The sequence below is a fragment of the Pogona vitticeps genome, chromosome 2 (genome assembly GCF_051106095.1).
Source record: "Pogona vitticeps strain Pit_001003342236 chromosome 2, PviZW2.1, whole genome shotgun sequence".
Taxonomy (NCBI): domain Eukaryota; kingdom Metazoa; phylum Chordata; class Lepidosauria; order Squamata; family Agamidae; genus Pogona; species Pogona vitticeps.
The window spans coordinates 87,106,863-87,132,617 of record NC_135784.1 but is presented as its reverse complement, the minus strand read 5'-3'; the positions used below and the strand labels follow the sequence as shown (position 1 = coordinate 87,132,617).

The 25,755-nt window shown below is 44.3% G+C and overlaps 2 protein-coding genes across 3 annotated transcripts; one reads left to right on the top strand and one right to left on the bottom strand.

Annotated features, from left to right (window-relative positions):
• Window positions 1-12: 12 nt before the first annotated feature.
• On the top strand, window positions 13-3,113 carry HIGD2A (HIG1 hypoxia inducible domain family member 2A). The gene is made up of 2 exons (XM_020791135.3): window positions 13-268; window positions 2,650-3,113. Exons 1-2 carry the CDS (start codon window positions 127-129, stop codon window positions 2,814-2,816), a joined length of 309 nt encoding a protein of 102 aa, XP_020646794.1. The 5' UTR covers window positions 13-126; the 3' UTR covers window positions 2,817-3,113.
• Window positions 3,114-7,493: 4,380 nt separating this feature from the next.
• Window positions 7,494-25,755, bottom strand: CLTB (clathrin light chain B). 2 transcript variants are annotated; one of them, XM_020791088.3, is made up of 6 exons: window positions 25,431-25,755; window positions 20,805-20,851; window positions 15,240-15,357; window positions 14,611-14,722; window positions 13,788-13,841; window positions 7,494-11,280 (listed from the first exon to the last, which is right to left on the bottom strand). In XM_020791088.3, the coding sequence occupies exons 1-6, from the start codon at window positions 25,615-25,617 to the stop codon at window positions 11,109-11,111; spliced, it is 690 nt and encodes a 229-aa protein (XP_020646747.1). In that variant the 5' UTR covers window positions 25,618-25,755; the 3' UTR covers window positions 7,494-11,108. The 2 variants fall into 2 exon arrangements, with proteins under 2 accessions (XP_020646747.1, XP_020646755.1); XM_020791096.3 differs by lacking the exon at window positions 13,788-13,841.

Here is a 25,755-nt window from a genome sequence, read left to right as displayed (position 1 = left end):
AAATAGAGATGATTGGTCAGAAACATCGCATCGTCTCCCCATCGCCTCGTTTGTACGGCGGCCGAAGAGGTTCAAAGTGGCTAAAGCGAAGTCTGCTGGTCTGCACGCCCTTCGGTGTAGGTGACGATGGATCAGGGCTCTCCACCCTCGTTTGACCCCAACAAACCCCCCGTGATTGAAGGTTTTACTCCAACCTCCATGCACAGGACGGAGACCTTTTCCGAAAAATTTCCACGAAAGTTCAAGGAGAACCCCTTCGTGCCCATTGGTGAGAGCCTGAGAAGGAGGCCGGGAAAGGCGGGAGGAGCCGGAGGGTGAGCGAGGGAAGGGGAAATCAGCGGTCTAAGGAGGGAGGGGGGGGGACAGGCTGAGGTTGGGGTCCCCCCCCCCGGTCAGGGCCCCTGCAGGTTTCCTTGGCAACCACCGGGTGATGCTGGTGCCAGTGTGGGAAAATGCCGCGCTAGTGGAGGCTTCACCTTTTGAATGTCTCTGCCTGTTGCATAACTGTGGAAGGCCCAGGAAACTTCATCGAAGGCAAGAAATCCCGTGTGGGGTGTGTTACATGCAGCGACCGAGTTCAGGGAATTACGAAACCGTTTGATCGACTTCAACAGGAGAGAGAGGGAGCGGTGTCTCCTGGTACTAAAAATTATGAGAAACGCTTAACCTGCTTCTAAGCAATGCCAGAATATTGCCCAAGGTTATGGGAGCGAAGCCAGATATTTCCTAGCGAAGGGGAAAGAGGGGAAACTGGATTCAAGTTGTCAAATGATCAACAGTAGCCTAGACTGAAGATTAAGAGAACTGTTGAGAAATTGACAGGATTTTTGTATATGAAGGCTTCAATGGCCAAAATGGCCAAAATCCTATTGCAGATTTATACATGTGTAAGGGAAACTGCATAAATCGTGGCAGGAAATCAAGGAGTTGCTGGTTGCATTCCTAGGTGTGGGCCGAATCACATAGTTGGGTGCTCAGACAGGAATGCAACCAATACCTCCTTAGCGAGTAGAAATTTGCTGCCAAGATTTATGCAGTTTTCCTTTATACAGGACGTGGTGGCGCTGCGGGCTAAACCGCAGAAGCCTGTGCTGCAGGGTCAGAAGACCAAGCAGTCATAAGATCGAATCCACGTGACGGAGTGAGCTCCCGTCGCTTGTCCCAGCTCCCGCCAACCTAGCGGTTCGAAAGCATGCAAATGCAAGTAGATAAATAGGGACCACTTTGGTGGGAAGGTAACAGCGTTCCGTGTGTAAGTTGCACTGGCCATGTGACCACGGAAGATTGTCTTCGGACAAAACACTGGCTCTATGGCTTGGAAACGGGGATGAGCACCGCCCCCTAGAGTCAGACATGACTGGACAAAAATTGTCAAGGGGAACCTTTACCTTTATACAAGTGTTACTTGTCCATAAGATTCTAGGCAGTACGCTACTGTATATCTAGCAGTTTGTCACAGGGTTTTTATTAGATTCTGTGTGAAGTCTGTTCATAAGATGAGACAGGTAAGGGTTAGGGTGACCACATGCTAAGTAAGGGTTAGGGTGGGTGACATCTTTTTGCTGAATGTGTGCTTGTGTTTCTACTTGCTGAAAGGTAGCAGAATTACAAGCTTGTTCTGTACTCTGTTCTCTTTGCCAACTTTTGGTATAGCCATGTGCTTCTCTTGCACATGTTGGTGGATGAGATGGTTGGACAGTGTCACCAAAGCTACCAACATGAATTTGACCCAACTCCAGGAGGCAGTAGAAGACAGGAGGGCCTGGCGTGCTCTGGTCCATGGGGTCACGAAGAGTCGGACATTACTTAAGGACTAAACAACAACAACATGTGAAGTCTGGCTATATCTGAATCAGGGAGACTCTGTGTTGGTGAATTGCACCTTCCATTATCTTTCACCATTGTCTCTGCTAGCTAGGGTTAATAAGAACAGAGGTCTGAACAACATCTGGAGAGCCAGGCATGTTCTAGGGCTGGACCCCAGCATATTACTCATGCACTGAAACTTATCCATGCAGCTAAAGGAGTGGTTCTCAAGCTAAAAATTGGAGTATTTAAACTACCATGTGATTACCACTTTGCCTGTCAGAATGAGGACACTCTGTGAAGCATAAAGCTGCCTTTGTGAGTATACATTTAGCCATTCCCTCTTTGAAGAAACTGGATGCCAGAAAAGAATGGCTTCACTGTCCTAATCCTTTCTATTTGTGGAATTCTTTACCATCCCTGCCCTGAGGCCAGGTAGTTTAGTTTAGTTTGTTTGAAGGAAATCAGTTCTATGAAGGGGAACCTGAGGATAAATGTAGGTGAACAAAGGTTTCTCTAGTCAAAGACTGACTATCTGAAGATTTTTATTATTGTTTCAACTCATATGCCACCCCACAGCACTTAAAGTACTATCTGGGCAGTTTAAAATTTAATTATGCAGGCTACATGTGCCCCCCCTCCCCGATCTGGATGCTTATTTTACCCACCTTGGAAGAAGGGAAGGTTGAGTCAACGTTGAACCAGCTACCTGAGCCTGTTGGGATCGAACTCAGATCATGAGCAGAGTCTTGACTACAGCACTGCAGTTTAACCACTGTGCCACAGAGGTAACATGAGTCTGGTGTGTTCTTTTAGACTGCTTTTTCTTGTCCTTCCCCTTAGGCTGCCTTGTCACACTTGGTGTTTTGACCTATGGATTCATCTGCTTCAAGAGGGGTGACACTCGCCGGTCCCAGCTAATGATGCGGGCACGAGTTGTAGCTCAAGGTCTGACTCTTACTGCCATCGTGATGGGCTCACTGTTTACGGGGATGGCAGCCAAGAAGTGAAGATAACTGCCAGTGTGCACTAACATGTGACTTCTTTTTACCATGCAAGAGAGAAGTCGGTCCTTCTACCCTGGAATGAGAACCTGCCACATGTTGTTGGATGGAATCTCAATACTTTTGAGGAGACCATCCATTGCTAGGATGCTTCCAGATTGTTGGTCTGGCTCCTAATTTATTCAGCATATACTGTTAAAAATCTATTTTTTTCCTGCATCAATACAGTTTTATTGTAAGCCTGATTTTCCTGGGAAGTCCAGTGTCACAGTGTCCAGAATAAGTAAAACTTTTTGGAACCAAGGGGTGTCTTTATTTCCTTGTGGGCACTTGCATAATTCTACAATCATTGGAAATAATATTATTATAGGGCCTTGGGCTAGGCATAACAAACAAAATCAATAACATTTTTAATCTTATGTAATGTTAGAAATCCACTGTCTGTGACTGGTATTTTTAAAGTATGTCCACAAGTAAGGGTTAGGGTGGGTTACATCTTTTTGCTGAACATGTTTGTGTTTCTACTTGCTGAAAGGCAGCAGAATTACAAGCTTGTTCTGTACTCTGTTCTCTTTGCCAACTTTTGGTATAGCCATGTGCTTCTCTTGCACATGTTGGTGGATTTCTTGTTTTATGAACAACTTGTGCCAGTTTCCAGTCCCCTGTTCTCAATTCCGTTTGCAATCAAGCTGTTGAAAAGGAAGGGTAGAGAAAAGGAGGTTACACATAATGCTGTTCAAAGGGTAATGTGATTCAGGCTGGAATCCTACACCCACTTACTTAGGAGTAAGCCCCAGTGAAATCAGTGAGGCTCACCTGTGAGCACACATATATGGGATAGCATGCTTAAAGTTGCATAAGGTTTGCTTATGTGCTGTGTACTGTGATTGATGAAGACAGTGGTCCAATGAAATATTTGCAGGGGTATAAATGCTGCTCATGCAGTTAATAAGGGATGGGATTATGGAAGTAAAATAGATGTGTAGATTGGGACACAGTATCACATAAAATATTTTTAAGTAAATCAATTTTTTAAAAACCCCTTTATTTTCAAAGCTTTATTTTCAGTGCAGATCTTTCTGTATAGTCAATTTAGCCATGGCTGTCCATAGATGCACATGGAAAGCTATGTTGTGTGCTGTAACTAGCCTACTGGCATCTGGCTTTGTTGAATAAGGCTTTTGATACGTTATTGAGCTATTAAAGGAGCAAACTCTTTTGACTACCTATATGTATCATGGTAGAATCAACTTTGGTTAACTTTTGTATCCATTAGGTGTACGATTGAGAAAAGCTGACACATGGAAATAAAGGGTTTAATCATTAGATCTGCTGAAATCACTTTTCTTTATCTTAAGAATAAATGGTTTATGTCAATATGAGAAAACAATTGCTGTCAAAATTATTGGGCATCCCCTGCCCACACAAAATTTGTTCTTCTATTTGGAAAGTATTACAGTTGATATTATGAGCTTAGAAAAGAATGGCTGAGGTCTTGTTGCTTAGCATAGTAAAATGCACTAGAGTAGGCCTATTAAATCAATGGTGATTTGATGAGTCACCTCCTCCAGCAATTCTACAGATTCAAATGTTATTCTAATTGTGGCTGACTTTAGGATAATAAGTCACAGTAGGTCTAGCTCATTCCCCACTAATTCAGTGCAACTACTGTACTCTAGTGCAATTTACGATGCTAAACAGGATTTCAGCCAATATGCCTTTCTGACTAATGGGCTCATTTAAATCAAAGGCATCTAAAAAAATCTGAATGGCAAACAGGTGGAAAGGGAGAGCCTTATATGAATCATGCTTTCCGTTGAAAGACCATCTGTTTCCTAAATAACAATAGAAATTCAACCACTTATCTATATGGGCCACAGTAATAATAAATGGGTCTTTCCTTGAGGGCAGATTTCCATCTGCCCTCAAGGAGATACTCATTAGGCCCATAAGAAACCTAGTTTGGCCGGGGATGAAATTGGCAATTACAGGCCGTCGCCAATGTTTCTTTCATGAGCAAAGTGGTCGAGAGGGTGGTGGCCGATCAGCTTCAGGCCTACTTGGATGAAACAAATGCCCTGGATCTGTTTCAGTCGGGCTTCAGGCCGCACCACGGTACAGAGGGAGGCTGACAGGGGCAAAATGTCTCTGCTGGTCTTCCTCGACATCTCGGCGGCCTTCGATACCGTCGACCACGGTATCCTCCTGGGGAGGCTCTCCGAGTTGGGAATAGGTGGCCTGGCGCTTGCCTGGCTCTGTTCCTTCTTGGAGGACCGCCCCCAGAGAGTTCAGCTTGGGGAGAGTGTCTCGGCCCCGTGGAATCTCAATTGTGGGGTCCCACAGGGGTCGATTATCTCCCCAATGCTGTTTAACATCTATATGAGGCCGCTGGGAGGGGTCATTGAGATATGAGGCATCGTGTCATCAATATGCCGATGACACCCAGCTCTACATCTCCTTTTCACCAACTGCAGGTGATGCCGTCCAGTCCCTTTAGCGCTGCCTGGGGGCCGTACTGGAATGGATGCAGGAGAATGGGCTGAGGCTGAACCCGGACAAGACGGAAGTTCTGAGGGTGGGGGCCCCCGTGGCTGGTGGCTTGGGTGACTTATGTTTGGGGGGTGACCCTGGCCGCGAAGAGTGGGGTCCGCAGCTTGGGCATATATTTGGACCCAACGCTCACCATGGAAATGCAGGTGGCGTTGGTAGTCTGCACTGCCTTTTGCCACCTTTGGCGGATTGCCCAGCTGCGGCCTTATCTAGACATGGGGGCAAGATTAGACCACTGTAACACGCTTTACGTGGGGCTGCCTTTGAGACTGATGTGGAAACCAGGTGGTGCAGAATGCGGCGATCAGACTCCTTACTGGAGTGAGAAAATACCAATATATTTCTTGCACTGCATCAGCTGCCCATTCGTTTCCGCGTCGACTTCAAAGTTTTAATGCTTACTTATAAGGCCCTAAACGGTTTAGGACCTCGATACTTGGCGGAACGCCTGCTCCCACCAAGGTCTACCCGGATCACCTGTGCGAGCCAGGAGGTGAGGCTGAGGAGCCTGACGCCGAGAGAGGCCTGGAAGGAGAAAACACAAAAATGGGCCTTCTCAGCGGTGGCTCCTTGCCTATGGAACAACCTCCCTCCGGAGATTCACACGGCCCCTACGCTGGGAATCTTTAAAACCCAATTAAAAACATGGTTATACCTCCAGGCCTTCCCTCCAGTCAGTACCTGATCTTTCTTATTTTCCCCTTTTATTATCCCTCTATTTTATTACTATTGTTATCATACAGTTATGTACTTTTCTGCATTTTATTGTTTTATCCTATATTGTAAGCCACCTAGAGTGGACGAGTCGCCCTGATAGGCGGGGTATAAATCAAATAAATAAATAAATAAATATTAATTTGCAACTAACTAAATGTGGTCAATACAACGGTATAAGGATTTATTTGGTATTATAGATTCTCTTACAACCACCATCTATGACAGTGTGTTTGTGAGGTGCAGCATAAATATCTACAGACAGGACTATTTTGTCTCATATGTAAATATGGGTATCTGAAAATTGGTAAAAGTAGTTCTTCATTTACATTGCACTTCAGATTCCAGTTTTTCTGAATCTTTTTCATTACAGAACTACCCATGTTCATCTTGCCAGTTGCCAGCACCCAGAGATGTAGAATGTAGGATTTATTAATGCGTAGTCCAGGTTTTGGTGAGCTTTCTCATGTTGACATCCAAACTGAAACTATTAAGTGTTGCTTTGTATCAGTCCATTATACATAAAATGAGTAGCACCAAATTGTATTATTTGTCAGTAAGGCAACAAAAGTAATTTACTAGATTACTGAAAGCCAGCTGATTGGTAGTCAGCTGCAGATAGCAACATCCACTAGTAAATAGCTGGACGGAAAATTTTTTGGAGACAAGTGTATAGGCAGGGTGGCTCCCCCCCCCCCCCCAGTCAGTTAGTACTACAGTATGTCATACTTAGGTGACAAATACAGTACAAAGATGAGTTACAAACTAACAAGCTTTCAAAAATCTTTTTCTTTTTTTCTTTTGGTAATTAATTAATAATAAAAGAATGGCCTTTTCACTGATCTTCCCAAGAATGCTTAAAGTGAAAAATGATTATTCATATCTGTTTCACTATATTTGGGAAGAAAACTTTTTTTAAAAAAAAAATGGTATTTGCAACTGTAGAAGTGTGCCATAGACACAATAAAAACTAATTTTATTTTTTATTTTTTTGTAGATAGAATAAATAAGGTTAGTTCTTGCTTGTATCATTGTTATTCTCAAGTACTGCTGCAACAGTATTTTCTTCCATATACTTATAGCATGGTGTTTTTCTGGAAGTAAGTTCTAGTGGGCACAGTGGAACCTGCTTGTAAGAAAACATGCCTAGGATCAGTTTGTGGCCTGAGTCCAATTAGTAATCTGAACTACAATAGGCCAATGGGATTTATATAAGAGTTGGTTCCTTCTTCACTAACTGATTTAATAGGTCTACTCCAGTGGGACTAGCAATTGGACAGTGAGAGGTCTCAGAGATGGGTATCCATCTTCCCTCTACACAGTGGTTTTGGCAAGTGGCCCCTAGACTATCCATTTATTCCCCCCTTTCCCCCCTCCCCACAGCAAAGAAGCAGCATGAAAGAGACCATCCTGTGACCCTTTGTCTCAGGAGCAGTGGTAGTTTATTAATAGTAACAGAGTCACAGATTTTAAAGCTGGGGGTAGTGGAATGTGAAGGCAGCGCTGCACAAAGTTTCTGCCCTCCCCCAGTGACACCCCAGCTTGCTGCCTCGCCATAAGTTTGGACACAAGATGGAGTGGTGGTAAAACCAGGGGCTGGCTGGGCAATTCCAAGCAGAGGATGTTTCTTGCTTCTAGATGCCAGCGCAAATGTCAACCCAGAACTAAATGTCAGAATAAGTGAAAAACATTTCCACAGGTTGCAGTGGTTGCACAGGTCACTGCTGACTCCCAGATAGTAATCAGGCTGTTATCTCTAGGTTACAAACCTCTCTGTAGCTGACAATGGAAAATGCGGCCACCACTGGCCTGGCAGCTGAGATCTTTGACTTAGTCTTGTCACTTAAGGTTTGAATATAGATTATTCGTTACCAGCTTTCACCTCTAAATAATAAATACCCAGAACATCCCTAGAATGAAAATTCATCAATGTAGTCTTAGTTTTTTTCCACATTTCTGTTTCCAAGTTATTGGTGGCCCAGAAATGTTAGATGTAGTGCAAGTACTGCAAATGTTACATTTCAGATCAATGTATCTTTAACCAACAGGTCAAGGCCCAAGACATGCAAGAGAAGGATTTACTATGGGTTTGGGGGGGGGGGGGATGTGAGACGTACAGAGCCCTGTCTTGCAAAGATGCCTACATACTACAAAGCTGGTGCCCTGCATGTGTGTAATCTTCAAATCTAGGGCTGTGAATGAAATAACTTATCTGAAAGGGCCTTTCCCCTATGCCAGGGGTACATAAGTGAGACCGTCCAGTAGTTTTTGACCTAAAACTTCCATCAACTGTAGGCAGCACAGCCAAGGGTAAGGGAATATCTTAAATTGTAGTTGTTGTTTTTTTTAAATCCAAGTTGCCCATTCCTATGGAAAAAAACTTTCTCGGTACTGTGAAGCAGGACAGAGCAACGTTTAACCTTCTGGATGTTGCTGAAATCCTGGTTAGGGCTGACAAACATCATCTAGGAAGCTACACGCTGTCTGATCCTGGCATGGGATGACTTCAATTATAGAAAATATTTTTGCAGGATGAAGCACTAATGAGACATAGCCTATTTGTGGAAAATTCCAAGTTAACATATCAGGGAAACCGCTCAAAATATTCACTGGAATAGGAACTTTCATTTTCTTTTTAGATGTTTTTCTTGTAAATGCTTCACTGTGCAAAAATGAGCACAGCAAATGCATGATAAGTGGAATCCATCAAAATGGGGTTAAGGGACTCTGCCCCTCCAGATTGTTTTGGTTTGCAGCACCCTTGATCTCTAACCAGTGGCTATGCCTACATTACTAATAGGAATGTTACGCTAAAAGCATCTGGAGGATCATGGTTGTCATCCCTGTATTAAGCAACAAACATGTATAAAGGAAAAAGAAAAGCAGCTCCCTTTGAAACCAACTTACACAAGGAAATGAACCTAGCTAATCTATGTTGTGCTTATGGCAGGTTGTGTACTTGTTTTCAGAAGCCCCAGCCACCATGACCAAAGGTAAAGGATTGTAGGATTTGTAATCCCACATATCTAGAGCCAGAGGTCTCACACAACTGACTCATAGCTATTTTTAACGGATTAATTTCAGCCCCAGTACACCAAAAATAAATATCAAACTGGAAGTCCAGATCTTCCTACCTGTCTATGCATTCCAAATTCCTCAAAGCATGTACTCCCCAAGTCATCTCACAGCTATACCTAGCCATTGTTCTCTTAAAGACTTGTGTATTTGAAGTTAGGATGACTTCCTATACATTTGCTTAAGTTACAGAATCTTCATTAAGGAATCCAAGTGCACCATTGCATCAGAACATGCATCCAAAGGAGAATCTGGAGCAATGTATTAGCTTTCCTTCAATTAGAAAAGAGGAGACTGCAGGAGTCAAATATAATATGGAAAGGAGAAAAATTATAGTCATTGCTTGCTCACACAGAACCTGGGGGAGTGGGTTCTTCTCAGTGGAATTGGCTATAGCTGTTTCCTGCCTGTTAGCTGGGGTGGGAGACTGTCATGGGAACAAGGACATTAGCAGCAACAGGCTAACACCAGTAAATCTCTGAATGTTTAAAGCAGGGATGGGCTACTATGGCCCTCCAGATGTTTCTGTGTTGTATCTTCTACAGTCTCTCACCACTGGCTATGCTGGTTAGGACTAACGGAAGTTATAAGCCAAAAACATCTCAAAGGTCAAATGGTTTGGAGAATCAGCTTCCAGACAAAATGTATCAAATGCTGAAAAGCTGGAACCCTAGGTGCACATAGAGAGGAGTCAACCTCACTACCTCTGTGACACTTAATTCCAAGTAAACATGCACAGGAGTGTCTTATAAGTTACTATGTTCGAACTGGGTACCTTGCTTCCGTGGATACGGATTGTAAGAGAATTGGCCTTGGTTTGTCTAATGCCTAAAAGATGCCCCACAAGCCTGGCCAGTGACAAATTATCCCGAGTGAAGCAACACCCCTTTCCTGCCACTTGTCAGTCTGAAAAGCACTCACAAGAAAATCCAATTCATCCAACATCATACCCTTGCATTTAATGTCTCCTAAGCAAATGTGGAATAACTCCACTCGAGGAGTGTTTCTGTTTGTATGTAATAATGCAACCTGCATGGGATCATCTTCTGTATTCTCCTTACTCACTTAAGCTTATACACGTTATTAAATCCAGTGGTATCTTACAATTAGGAGAAAGAGCATTATATTCAGTGGAACTAGTCCTTACTGAAGAGTGTGATGGCTTGGTGTGGCTTCTCTTCTCCCCATGACTCTCTCAAGAATTCACAAAGACCTCACTTTCAGACTGTTCATTACCACTGCAATACCCCAAGTCTAGAGTGACTTCAGTTTTCAACAGGACTCTCTTCCTTTTGCACGCTTCCTCCTGAAGGGCTCACTTCCTAACTGATACCCTTTCCCAACTGTGCCAAAGTTGTCACATACCAACTGGGAAGTGGTACCAAGTTCCAACTCACTCCCTTGTAAGCAGCTTCTAAGAGTCACCACTCACTGCTGGGATTACAAACAGCTGCAGATTGAGAAGTCAAATGTGGGAATCCTGCTCGCAGGTGTAAGCTCCAGTTTGGTGCTGCCTTGAAGGTCTCGTACAGTGGAAAGATGAATTGTTTTACCTACTATATATTGGCCACATCTGACACAATACAGGGGCCAGACCTTGAAAACTGGGAACCTTATAAATGCCCCCAATACCGCAACAACAAGTGGCCTTACCTGAAGGCGGCAGGTGTGGAAATTGAAGAGGGCAGTTGCCAAGGAACCACACCTTAATAAATATATGTCAAAAGAAACCAATGCACCCTTTTAAAGCAAAGTAAAATCAAGGGAAGGGGTACAGGCAGGCAGGCAGCCACCCAACCAGAGTGACACAAACATATCAAGGGGAAAGAAGAAAGAGCAGGGATGGGATGCTTTTGTGTCCTCCTTACTGGTGGCCGTCTAAGCTTGTGCTGCAGCTAAACCTGCTGGCCAAAGAGCAATCTGCGTCCTTGTCCCAGCCCCAGCCCCTCTTCAGCTAGGCTAGCGCGCCAGGGGTGTCTGTTTGAGGGAGATCAGCACTGAGCGCATGCGTGAGACATCTTTTGACTGTTTGCTGCTCTTGGGATTGAAGTCACAGAGTTGGGCCACTTTTTCCCATTCAGTGCCAGGTGTCTCTTCCTTGGACTCCTTCAGGAATGCTTCTTCAGAGGCTCTGGAGAAAAAGGCAAGTGAGCAAATAGTCAGGCCCATAAAGAAGAAATAGACAGACAGATCCTCTCACCTCAAAAGAGAGAGGCCTGTTAATATTTTTATCTGTTTGTGGAATGATCTGAGGTCTTCCTTCTTTTCAGAAGGACAGGTAAAGCCTGCAAACCATGTTATATTAGGAACATGGAACCCCTGAACTAGTGAACTCAGAGGTGACACTCATGTGATTACTGAGGGAAATACCTGTGGACATAAAAAAAAAAAACTGGGCATGTAGATGTACATAACAATGTATGTCCAAAGGAGCTTCCTCGTGATTTTTCCAAGCTCTACTTTTTTAGAGAGATACCATCAAAAAGTCAAAAATAGTAACACATAACCAAGCAACAGAACCTAGCTATTTATGGCAGCCAGTGAGGAGTCTGAAAAGCACCTTGTTCAGAGAGGAGGGCATAACTCTGTGGCACAGCACCTTCTTTGCAAGCTCAATCATTGGCATCTCCAGGTAGAGCTAAGAAAGAAGGCGGAAGCCATAAGAAATGGCTGCCAGTTGGTTTTAACAATACTGGGCTAGACTAAGGGCAATGTTCCCTCTACTTTTCAGCCCCACTGGGCACGGCTCTGCCTCTCACGTGTGTGACTTCACCCCCATGCGCAGGATTCTGCTATGACCAGAATGAAAGGGATGGGAAGCTATCATTGTCAGTGCATGGAGGAGGAAGGCTATACGGGGGGGGGGGGGGAGTTTCATGTGTGCACACAGGTATGCACTTTAGAGGGAACCTCGACTAAGGGTCTACATCAATATAAAGCAACTTCCTCTTCCAGTGTGCCTGCCGCCTGCCTGGGATTGTGAAATTGTGGTGGTGGGCAACAGAAGGCTGGTGGGCTGGATCCAGCCTGCTATATCAGAGGCAGGGTGGGGCAACTCTAAATAATTTGTAGTTCAAAATAGTATAGATTTTTTTTTTAAAGATCAAAGAAGAACTCAGGCGAAGGAGACGGGAGATTGTCTGTTGTCTGTCGCAGTGATATGGCAAGAACTATCCAGCAGGGCTTGCTGACCCAGGCCCATGCAGAATGCTTTGAGAGAAGGCTTCCATCATCCAGTCTCCCTGCCTCAAACCCAGAATTTTATGAGGAATCTCACATTTGTAACTTTCCTGGGTTTCCTAGAGTTTCCTACTGCTACGTATGTCTTTTCTCTCACTAAAACAAACATTTCGTAGACAAGAAAATATGAAATAGTTGCATGCTGTCTTTAGACTGGTAGCACTGAGAGTCTTCCATCTTTTCAATGTATTTGCTAAGTGTATTTGCTGAGAAATGTTATGGGCAACATGACAGGAGAATGGAGAACTTTCACAATAAGAATCCTGCTTTTCCCAAAGACATTTGGTGTCCATAACCAGTTCCCTACTGACGTCAGACAGGGTATAGCATTTGCCTATGGAGCTTCCCCTGACCTCCAGCTTGTTACTACACAAGCCACAGATCACCCTGCTGAAACAGTGCTTGTGCAAGAAAGTACTGAACACCTCCTTGCACAAGCACATGCAATGGGTCCTTGCACACACAAGGGAACAAGAGGATTCTGCCCCATGCAACAGCTGAAGAGTACCTGCACACGTATAGTGCAGAAAGGCCCCAAGCATATAAGTGGTGCCACAAGCAGTGTTGCAGGTAGCGAAGGCAGATGCCCTGCATGTTAAAGTAGTCAAGGCGGGTAATAAAAAGCAAGCTCTGAAATCCAATGTTTGCATAAACACACCTGATGAGGATCTTTGTTCAAAACAAATACCACAATATTCCTGCCAGCCATGGAGGGACAAATATCTGTTGAGCAGGACCCTTGGGATTTTGCAACTCCAAGATATACAAGAATGACAACAACACAATGTAATAGGACTGTTGTAACAAGTAGCTCTGTTGCACTATGTTGTTTCCCTACTTAAATCAGTGCATAAGCCCCTCCTCCAATACTTTCTGTCAGTTTTTCTATCAATTTATGTGAATACTCTGGGCCTCGCAACCTTTTATCCTAGTGGCAAAATATTACTTCCATTAAAAATAACCATTACTTGTACAGAAAAAGGGGCAGACAGCATCCAATTAATAGTTTTTTTAAAAATACATTTAACCAAAAATAGTATACAGAGATCACCCTGTGCCTTTTGGCTCTTAAAAACAGGAATGGCATGGAATATAAATATGCTGGAGAAACACTTGAGTTTGTCTCAGGGAAATGAAGATGCTACAGAGCCAAACAACTATATTCATGCACTATATGGGAAAATCTGGAAGTTCTCTCCATAAAAAGAAGAAATTGATGTCGGGTTGTTAAGGCATTTTGTGACATTTATGAGATTTCTTTCTCCCTTGGAGAATTAGAGTTCTAGTACAACTAACTAGCTCCCTTAAGGTGGGAAACATAGCGCATTGTCATCCACGTATAATGCTCCCTATAGGAAATGGCACAAAGTAAAAAGAGCAAGAGAGAGAGAGACGTACACGTAGCCAATCACATCGGCATCCGGCTGCTGGTAAAAGGCTTTGTCAGCAATCCTATGGTGTGACCCAGAGACAGGAGAAAGCGCAGAGCAGAGAGGCAGCAAAGAGTTAAAGAGAGAAAGATGGGTTAGTGACCTCGGAGCAGGGAGCAACAGAATTAGACATGGCAAGACCGCATAGGTGCTGCCATGAGTTTCTTAAAAAGATTCTTTTGTCAAATACTCAGGAAAGACAGCAGGAAAGCCCCTTACAAAGATAAAATATTTGGCACAGTGCCTCCACTGCAACAGGCCTAAAACAGAGCAGCTTCTAGCTACCAAATTATATGTCCCAGAGTAGCCTTGCTGACTATTGTAAATAAAAGTTTAAAAAAAGCTGGATGTTTGCAGTAAGTATTTGGAAGATGTTTGAAGAAATGAAAGTTCGTGTTCAAAAGATAATGCAGAAAGGACTGCCCATGAGTGACAGATTTACCCAAAAGACTGACTAAGCTTCCTGCCTCTCACTGGAAGCCATTATTTGGTGCCGTTTCCTATCATCAACACTCCACAGACAAGAATGATGTAGGGAACCGCTGGTAGGAGACAAAAGGTCCCAGACCATCGGCCTCTCGGCTTCTTTACACAGCCCACCCCTGGGCATGCCCACCCCCCAGGGCCAGAAGTGCCTCCGTTTGTTTGTCAAGCTGGGTTACGGCTCCAAGGGGCAGCTCCACTGCTGCAGCCTGAAATGCTTTGATGGGGACAGCCGTGGAGAGAAGCTCTTTCTGCTCCTATTGGTAGGAGCCCAAAACCAGCACAAAGCTTTCTCCTCACAGACCTACCTGTTGTTGACCCGGTTCCTCTCCATCTGCTCATTTTGCCGCACGTTCCACTCTTCTAAGTCCTTTTTAGCCTTTTCACGCCACTCCTGTTCTAACACCTTGGAAGCAGCATCTAAAAACAAGACAGGCACATGACTGAGAGGCCAAAAGAGACGACGGGAATCCCTTGTCACAACTGGAATGCCACACAAACATGGCTAGAGAAGTTGTACTTTCAAGATCTGCAGGAGGAGTGTGGGCAAAGTGCAGCCCGTGGGCCACAGGCAGTCCCTAAGGAGCATTTCTTTGGCCCTTTAGGGGTTCCCAAGGACAGTCTCTCCCGGGGGGGGGGGGAGAGAGCAAGTTGTGTATCCATATTTAACCAAAACTGGCAGGTTTCTGCTCCTGGAGGTTTCCAGGATCTGCAGCTTGTTTATAGGCATGGGGAGGTCTCATAAGCCCTCCTCAAAATTTTGTAGCCTCCTTCCATGGCTCAGCATGTGTGCACACATGCACACACGCACACACACACTTTGCCCTTTCTTCAGCCCCTCAAAAGCCATTCACTATAGGAGCACAGGCACACAATGTTGCATTTTCCCAATGTCAATTTGTGCAACACACACACACACACAAACTTTTACTCCTACCCAACTCTTGCAGTCTCTTTTTCTGTTCTTCTCGCCATTTACGAATGCTTTCAGGCTCCTGTGTCAACCGGTCTGCTCTGGCAATAGCTGCGTAGGCATCTGTGGGTCCATTGGATTCCTTTAGACAGAAGCAACAGTGTGTGAAATCCAGGCTCTGCTCCCACACTCTCCCACCAAGGCTATTATTTTAGACATGGGGAACTGTTCCCTCCACATGTTTTGGCCCTTCAAGCTCCCTCAGCAGTAGCAAGCACAGCCAATGGTGAGGCATTTAGGGGATAGCAGCAGAAAACACTGGGAGGGCCAGGGTCCCTTCAACACCTATTTTCCTGATGAAAAGCATCCAATTCTTATCATAGTAAGAAATCTTGAACAAAATTATGGGCAAGACCTAACCTTAGTTGTCCAGAAGACAAAGACTATTTACCCCCATTCAGTAAACAAGATTAGAAGAGATGGGGGAGGGGGAGGAATGAAGGCAGTCTGAATGTGCCATCATGTAGAACTCCAGCACGTTAAGGAGAAGAGATCCTTCTGAAAGTCAAACGCTCACAGAGCCTGCTCTGCAGGTGTTTAAAGTAAAATAGTACATTTTGAATTACAGGCACCCATCACTATATAAGTTAAATAAATAAATAAATAAATAAATAAATGAATGAATGAATGAATGAATGAATGAATGAATGAATGAATGAATGAATGAATGAATATTCTCCACAGCTGTACCTCCCAAAGAGAATCCACAAATGCAGGCAGCTGTGTGGATCCATCCCTTTTAGTGCCCAGCTTTGGAAAAGTTACTGGCTATGTTGGCTAGGTGACCCAAGAGCTACAGTCCCAAAAGTTACATTTCCCAAGCATTGCTTGTGCTTTTGTGGGTGGGTGGGTACGTAAACAGACACCAAGAGCAGCATCTTAATTAAGACTTTTTTGGATCCCTGAAGGAGATCCCTAAATCAGTAAACATATACTTAATCAGAGTGAGTGACTAACAAACAGAAGTATTTTAGCAAAATATTTTGACTTCTACCTTCTTCACTTGTTCTGGTAAAAGTGCCAGGACAATTGAAGAAGGCAGAAGCCAAAACATTTCGCTAAAATATCTGTCTGTTAGTCCTGCCTATGAGAGAGAGAGAGAGAGAGAGAGAGAGAGAGAGAGAGAGAGAGACACTACGTGAGAACTTGAGAATATATTAAGAATATTAAGAATTGAGAATATAGTAAGGAAAGTTGGAAAATGTTTTACGATTGGGCCCAGACCCAGACCCAGACACACACACCCCTCCATCCCTTTTATATATGTTTCTAGGCTTAATCATAAAATTTTCCTATATATAGGAAAATTATATATATAGGAAATTTTATATATAGGAAACCTTCCATCCTTCCTTTCATTCATTCTTTCCTATATATATCTATATATAAAAACACCAATTCAGAGGGTCTCCTCTGGATCCTGTGACAAACAGCTGAGGGAGTTGGCTATGTTTAGCTTAGTAAAGTGACTAGAAGTGATATGAATGGCTCTCACATGGAGGATGGAACAAGTTTGGTCTCTTGCTAATGGGTTCAAATGACAAGAAAAGAACCTCTATCTAAACATTAGGAAGATTAGATAGATAAGAGCTGTTCAACATTGGAAAGGGCTACTTCAGAAGGCGGTGGATGCTTCTTCACTGGAGGTCTTTAAACAAAGGTTAGGTGGCCATCTGTCAGGAATTGCTTTAGCTGTCAGCTTCCTACACCAGCAAGAGGGATGACTCCATATCTCTTGGGTCACCTCCAACTCCACAGTTCTATGCTTCTATGGTTTAACTGGAGCTAGCAATTGTTTTTAGGCCTGTATCTCAAAGGCAACACATCACATTCTACTATCCTGTCCTACTCCACTAACTATTATGAGCTGAGAGGGAACAGGAAGTCTGACGTGTATATCAGATGACAACTTTGTTTCTGCTAAGGAAAAGGTCTGTGTCCTTATGAGCTTATTTCACCACTGTATTTCAATAACCATGTAGCTTCCAAAACATATACAACTTGCCTTGCCACCCACTGACAACATTATTTTCAGGCCTGTGCCTCAGGAGAGTTCCTGAAGTTCTAAGTAATAATGGCTACGCTGTGCCTCTGTGATGACATCCTGTGATGTCACAATCAAGCATTCTCATGGAGATCTTTGTCTCAGGAGAACTGGAGGTTTATTTTGGCAGGTTTTAAAATTATTTGGATGCCATCCAGTCTGATAAGAAACCATTTTCACAATCTCAGGCTGAAATCATTAAAACAAGCCTCCCCGCACAGTATCTTTTTTTTTTTTTTTTTTCATTTTACTTCATTTGGAGCAGGCTGGTGCAGACTAAATAGGGTTGCTGGAAGGAGCCTTGGTAGCAAGAAGGCTCCCTTTTGGTCTGTTTCCAGCGGTCACACATGCTATCAACACACCAAACCAGAGTGATCCTACTTATCCCCCCCCCCAAAAAAAAGAGAGAAGCCCCTGACAGGGGTTAGGAAACTGTAGGTAGGAATACTCTTGAGGACAATTTGGTTTTCTGCAACAAATATGTCATGTGATCTCTGGAAAACAGGGTGAAACAACTCACAGAGTAAGCTAAATGCCAATCTCATCACACGCCGAAGTCAGTGCCTCCCAGCTTTGGGTCCCCAGATATTCCTGGAAGACAAATCCTGGAAATCTTGGGCAGCACACCTAGTGACAGGGGCTTCTGGGGCTTTTAGTCCTAGAACAGCTGGGGACCCAAGGTTGGAAACCACTGCTCTAAGTCAACACTCTGCAAGGAGTCAGCCTACCAGTGGAAGTCAAAAACCGTGACCTGACTGCTGTCAACACAATAGCTGTGGTGGGCCCAAATCCTATCTAGACATACTCTGTTTCCATGCGCACAGACGTATTCTCTTTCCATATATCTGACACACTGGACATGCCCATGAAAGCTCACATTAAGATATGACAGTTAATCTTTAAGATGCCACGTGTTTTGTTTCTTTGGATGTTGCCTGATACGCTTGCACAGACTAATACAGCTACCTCTTCCAAAACTGACAAAACCAGGTATCTCTCTGGAAGGTGAAGGTAGGGAGTTATTCAATTGCTAGATTACATATAGAAGGGCAGACATTAGAAGGTTGGACATCAGAAGAGTCCCACTGCTGGAGGGATTAATAATAGTAATTTCATAGTATGAATTTCTCTTGAGCTGCTGGACAGACAGATCAGCAGTTTAGGTCTCTGGCTGCAGAGCCGGATGCTGGGAGTTCAGTTCCCGACTGTGCCTCTCTGACAGGGGCTGAAGTCAATGATCCATAGGGTCCCTTCCAGCTCTACAGTTCTAAGACGATGATGATCTTGCATGAAGTCTTACAGTGCTCCCGACAACTAGTGGATCAGGTTCCCACATCCAATTTCCTGGCATTCCTTTATTGCAACATAGTTGTTGCAAGAAGGATGCAAAGCCGGTGTCATTATAACATAGATTCAGCCACACCTAGTTTCCCATGAGAGGCGGTGAGGTTGAAAAAGAATGTTTCTCCAGAGAGGGATGAGTTTCTACTACTTCACTAGTAGAAACGTGGACTGCCTCATTAAGCCAAAAACAAAATTAACATTGAAAAATGTAAACAAAAACATTGCAGCACCTTAAAGACCAACTGCTGTGTTCATTGAGGAAGAGATGGGGAAGTTGTCTTCCTCAGCCCTCCTGCGGCAACAAATCCTTCCTGAAGCCTCCTCACCTTTCCCCAACTTAGTTCTCTCTCCCTTCTCTGTTCCTGAGGAATGACACCTCCATCACAAATGTTGTCTGCTGCAGAAAGTGCCAATTAATACAAATAACCTCATGGTCTTAAGGAGCTGGTCATCTCTGCCTTAAGACCTACTTCCTACCCAGAGACACCAATGTGCTTTGACAACTGAACACGCAAGCACTATTCAGAGGTCAGCATGGCTGCAATGATGTAATTCCACTCCCCTCAAAGTATATGCTTTCCCCAAGCCAGCCACTCAAGTGCCTCCTACAAGGGAGTGGAAAATTCTGAAGCTGGTCTTTCACGCTGGGGCCAGCGGTCCGGCTCTGGATACTTATGGCCCACAACATTTCTCAGAATTGGAGGTATCTGTGAGCTGACAGGAGGAAGGCAGGTTGTTGTTGTTTTTTGGGCTCAGCAGTTGGTCTCCAGGGAGAAGGAGATGGGAAGACTGAGGAAGGCAGTTGCAATTTTTTTTTTTTAAAAAAAGAGCTCTGCTTCCAGAAATACTGCTGCTTCTTACAGTGTTGAGCAAGCCTATCAGATTAGGCTCCACCTTTACCCAAATCCACTAATCTAATTAAGTCTACCCATCTTCAATGGGATTACACTACTGTAAACCAAGCTGATATCATGGCACAAAGGAAATGAAATGATCCATAGCTGCTGCCACCTTTTCATCCATCTGGACAGACAGGTTGGGTTTATAGATCATGGCAAGGGGTGGCACCCCAAAGGGCAGTGCATGCCCACCCCCTCCTTTGCAGCTTGCATGAGTGAGGGTGCAATACAACTAAGAGCTGGTGTCAGCATTGTATCCTCCTATACAAAAGAACTAAGATGGGTAACACCACTCCCAGTCCTACTAGTGCAGTGACTTTATACTACACTATAAAAATGGTACAAAATAGTTAATCAGCCATTTCTATATTAATAGGCACATGATTTAGTGCTGTCACAAAACTGCAATGGAAAAGCAGTATGTCTCTGTGCCTACACACCAGATGATACTATTTCTGAGGATTTTAAAAATTTATTCTAAGACTTATAAATAGACAAAGGTGTGGACACACTCTTGGTAAATGTTGGCAGACATACTGCTGTGATATAGGCCCATGGTGATTGCTCTCTTTCATATGTTGTGAAGGAACGATCCTAATTTTCCCACTCAGCAAGGACAGGCTGCCAACCCTAGGTGTCTAAACAAGTGTACCTGTAAGATTCACACTACAAAGAAAAAAGGCCCCTTTTATTGCTGCTGTCCTTGTGCACCATTGTCTACATTTTTTTTTAAAAAAGAAACTTTCTTATTCTCATGTTTCTTCTCACACCCCGAAAATTGTCTTCTTAATATCCAATTCCACAGCACCTATGGCTGATTCGTCCCCTTCCTGCAAATGTAACAGTCTTTCTCCACACTACCATGCCTTCAAGCAGGCATCAGCTGCAACTCCGTACATGTGGTCCCCTTAAGCATCTACAACCAAGAGTTGAGACCAAGAGCTAGAGATCTTCTGGTCAGCCAAATGCTTGATGAACTATTACACCCGCCACCTGTCACTGTTAGACAGGCTGGCTAAGGATGATATGAACTACAGTTCAGCAACAGTAAGAGCTGCCCATTCTGGTCTAGGGAAAGAGGATTCTGAAACCCATCTGTCCCTCCCTCCCTATCTGTCTTCAAACAATGCCCCCCTCCCTTGGAAGGGTTAAGGGTGAAGGATCATGGAGGTGGGTGTCCAAAACGTACAGAGGGCACCAAGCTGGGGTAGCCTCCTCCCTGAGGCCAGCACAGTTTCTTACCTGAAATACATCTCCATTCACGGTGGCCCCTGTGCTCTTCATATCAGCTGCAGAAGAGGGAGAAGAGAAATATGTTAGCCAATACTAAAGGGGAGCAGAACAAGTCTGACCCTGAAAGATGTCTTTGATTAGATGGAGGAACAGGGCTAACTCTAGCTCTTTGGGTTACGGGTTGCAAAGGATGAAGCTGAATTCATTTATCTTGGGAAATGCAAGGAATAGCAAAACATGGGAGCTGTAAAAAGAGATACTGAATGTCCAGAAGAAAAGAGGGCAATAGACATTCGTATCTTCCAACACTCTAAAATTATGCCCCAGTAACCTGGCTTTTACAGCTATTGGGGCAACCATCTCAATAAAAGCCAGTGTGTGATTCATTCTGTTTCAGAATCTACACAAGGACTCAGCTACTTGGCAACTGTGCACAGAAGACACTGCTAAGATGCAACTTCTCTTGAATATTAGTACTGTAGAGGTCAGAAACACCCTTTGTCCAGTTCTGTAAAAAGACAAACAGGAGAAGTAAATACAGGATATAAAGAACCCCCCACACACACACTAAGTTTAAAGGGAGGTACTTTCTAATACTGTAGACTACAGCCAAAAAATCAGAAGAAGACCAAGACTCATAAGGGCAGCAACAAAGGATTCAGAAAAGATAATCAAGTGTACGGATGTGTCACTGGAGACCAAGCGAAGATCATTCATACTCTTGTATTTCCAATCACCATGTACACGTGTGAAAGCTGGACAGTAAAAAAAAAAAGTCAGGAAAAAATGTGGTACTGAAGGAGAGCTTTGCAGATATCCTGGACTGCCAGAAAGATGAACAAGCGAGTCCTAGACTTAATTAAGTTTGAACCATATCTGGAGGCAGCCATATCATGAGAATACAAGACTCTCTGGAAAATACAATAAGACTGGGAAAGGTTGAAGGTAGCAGGATAAGAAGAAGACCAAATATATAGGATGGATAGATTCCTTAAAGGAGCTATAGGTTTAAGTTTACAAGAGCTAAGCAGGGCTGTTAAGGACAGGACATTTTGAAGATTGCTCACTCATAGGGTCACTATAAGACAGCATGCAACAACAATTTTCTAGTCATCTGTGCTTAAGTTTGCTAGAACTAAAGCAGAATAAGATGTTTCCAGATAAACAGAGTTAGGAGTAAACCCAAAGTATTGCTCACATGGGCCCTTGCCAGCAAGAGTTCAATCTGTGTGATAACTGGAATAATAATGGAAATGCATGCATAGAAAGAAGTAAAGTGCACGGAAAATAACATTTTTAAAATGAGACACGCAGCCTGGTGTAACATCTATTTACCCAGACATCAGCCTGATTATATTCAGTCAGCCTGATAATCAGGTAAATGTGCATATAATTTCCCTTTATGCTAAGAGAAATGTGAGAAACACATCCTGGTAGAAAGGGGCAACACATAATTAAAACCTAGAATGCATTTCCTGGGGCTTTAACAGATGGGTAGTTAAAAAAAATACTGTTACATGAAATACATTGCTTTTCCTAAGAAGACAAGGACACAAAACTAAAAATGAAATGTTCCAGGTCAGATGTATAAACAATGTTAATAATTAACTGTTCTGCAACTTCACTTTCTGATTATTCCTTAAATGTTTCTTTTGTTTTCAAGGTTAGAAACAGAATGATCAGAATGTCTGAAATACATCTTGTGCCCCACCTCTGGCTTTATTATGTTTCCACTTCTATGTCCAGCTTGTATTTATTTGCTTGTTTTCTTATGAGACATTGCCAGATGCGAGTAATTTGAAAAGAAGAATTCCTTGCTACACATAACACTAATACCTTGGGAAATATAATTAATTGTTTGCATCCTTGTTTCACAAGCAGTATCCAGATTGTTTTATCTTTAAAAAAACATCTTAGCCAACTGATCCAATTTCTCTCCTTGAAGTGGTATATTGCAAGGCTTTGCTATCCAATAAAGGGAGGGAAAGTTTTGTGTACCTTCCCAAAGTGCTGGGCTAAATGAAAACTGTAAAGAACAGAAAATATAGAGGAAGAGATGGATCAAACACAGAATAATTTGTTAAGGATGTAAGAACATCCTTATCAAAAATTAAACACCTTCCAACACTTCAGAGGCCCCATTAGCAGGACACTTGGAAAAGTCACATGGGAACACGGTACCTCCAATAGAAGGATCTTGAAAATAAAAACAATGGTGGAATAGAAGGTGTATTTCCTGCTTGGGAATAGGATAATTTGGGGGCTTCTGCCTCAAGTCAAGGACGGCCATATCTTCTTCAGAGCAGAGCAACGATGATCAGAGGATTGGAAACCAAGCCCAGTGAGGAAAGACTGAAAGAACTGAACATGTTTAGCCTTGAGAAAGCAAGATTGAGGGGGAGATATGATAGCACTTTTCAAATGCTTGAAAGGCTGTCATACAGAGGAGGGGCAGGATCTGTTCTCAATCATCTCAGACTGCAGGGTGCATAATAATGGGCTCAAGTGACAGGAAAACAAATTTCAGTTTGAATAGCAGGAAAAACTTCTTAACTGTCAGAGCAGTATGACAATGGAACCAGTCGCCTCGGGAGATGGTGAGTGCTCCAATGGAAACTTAGACAACCCTTGGCCAGATCTGCTTTGATTTATATTCCTGCACAGAGCAGGGGGTGGAACTTGATAGCCTTATAAGCCCCTCCTAACTCCATTATTCTATGACTCTATTATTCTTCTGCTCCAATGCTTTCATCATAGCAGGATGACATGCAGAAATTAAGGAGCTGATGCTTTTCTGGACAAGGAAACCAAGTGAGAAGGAAATAAAAGCTTTGTCAGATCAATGTCCATGAGCCAGGCAGATGGGAAAGCAATAAGGGTGCATTGAAAATAGTCAAAAACCCCAAAGGAAAGCTACAGCTAACAAAGAGAATTTGGCAAAGGCTCCAAGGTCATTCCTTGTGATATCCCACGATAAATAACCATATCCCTTATCTTCCCCATGCCACTTCTTTGCATAGCTCAGCAAAGTTACTTTTTGAGACTACAGTTTCCAGAATCTCTCATCTGGCTGGGACCAGTGATTGTGTTGGCTGAGGGATAGTGGAAGTTGTCACCTGAATGAGCAATTTTACCAAGTTCAGCTTTGCAGATATTCCTTCCCTTCTTTGGCGTCACACCCTCCCTGAATACATCTGGCTACACCCTGAGTGCCTCGGTCTGGTCCGGCAACATTTCTAGATACTCCACCCAAAGCCATTCCAGGGCATCACGGAGCCTGCCTCATCCGGGACACACCCACACGTATTTGTTCTTCCCTTCCACAGCTCCTCTTTCCCAGTCCAGAATTTGAGCCTAACAACCATCCCTCCTTTCTCAGCTAAGGAAGATACTGCCATGGGAAAGCGGATTCTCCCAGTGGGTCACACCAAGTCTGTTTTGCCCTGAACATGGGGTCCCTTTTTTGGTTCTGTGTCATCAAGCTGTATCTGACTTACAGCAACCCTAGTAAGTTTTTCAAGATTTGTGATATATTCAAGGAGCGGTTTTGCCACACATCGCAAGAGTCTTTATAGTAAAGTGAGAATTTGAACCCGTATCTCCATTGACTTTTCTATCCACTGCAGCACACTGTCAAGAATTGGGCAAAAATATCCTAGTCAGTTACAGAGTTGGGGGGGGGGGAAAGGAGTGAAAATAATGACATGCTAAAAGTCATCCATAAATGAGCAGAAGCAGGATGATGCTCAGGATCCTGTTACATCCCTTGTTAAAAGCAACTTTCCATGCTCTCCAATTAATTTTTCCTTCCTGAGTACCTGAGACTGCTCTAAACACCAGGAAGTGTTTGTTATGAATGCCACTCTGCAGTCCCAGGTAAAATCCCTGGCGTATACCTGGGGAGGCCCAGAGCAGGCCCAGAAGAGAGCATGGACACCCAGTGTGCTCCAGTGATCAAAAGCTCAGAACCTGGGGAGATCTGGGTTCAACTCTCTCCACAGCCACAGATGGTTTTGTGCTGCGGCCTTGAGAGAATCTCTGCCTTCCTCCTGAGTGCCTTCTATCTGTAAAACTGGAACATCCGCCTGATAAAAATGTGGGCAAGTTAGCAAATCAAGGACAAATTATAGTATCACTCTGCATCCCTGCAGAGGCTGGTGGTCATGCCAGATCTTCCAAACCAAAGCCTCTGGGATTAGGTACAGAAACCACTACCAGGTTCCCCTGTTCCCCCCTGTCTCTCCCCCCCTTCTCCTCAGGTAACCCTCTCAGGCTTTTGGGGGGGGGACACCACCTCAGGCTTCGTCCTTCTGCCTCACCCTGACAAGCCCTGGCAGGTGCAGCTTCCCTTCCTCAAACGCAGCCCGGGGGTGGGGGTGGAGTGGGGGCTGTGGGGCGGCGGCGGCGGCGGCGGGGGGGGGGGCAGAGAGCACCTTCATAAATGAGATGTGACAACCCTCCCTCCTACACACCCTTCGAGGGGAATCATCCTCACAGCACGGAGGGGAAGGGGCTGGTCCTCAGCCTCTCCGTAGGCCCCCCCTTCCCAGGTTGCGGAGAAGGGGTGGCGGGTGTGTGTGTGTGTGTGTTTTGCCCTCCACCCTCACTCGCTCACTCACTCACTCACTCACTCACCCGAGGCATCGCCCGCCTCCAGGCTGACGCCTCCCGCGGCCCCGTCGGCCGTGCCGAAGCCCTCGTCGTTCTCGATGCCCGCAATCTCGCTCTCTTGCTGAGCCAGGAAAGCGGCGGCCGGGTCCTCTTCGGCGGCCTCGGCGGCCCCGCTCTCCGAGGAGGAGAAAAAGCCAAAATCATCAGCCATGTTGGGCGCTCGGGTCTTCTACCTCGCCTCTTCCTCCTCCTCCTCCTTCCCGGGCCTCCCCGTCGCTCAGGGATGGGCGCCTCCGGTCCCCGCGGGCTCCTGCTGCTGCTGCCGCCGTCGCCGATCCGCCACAAAGAG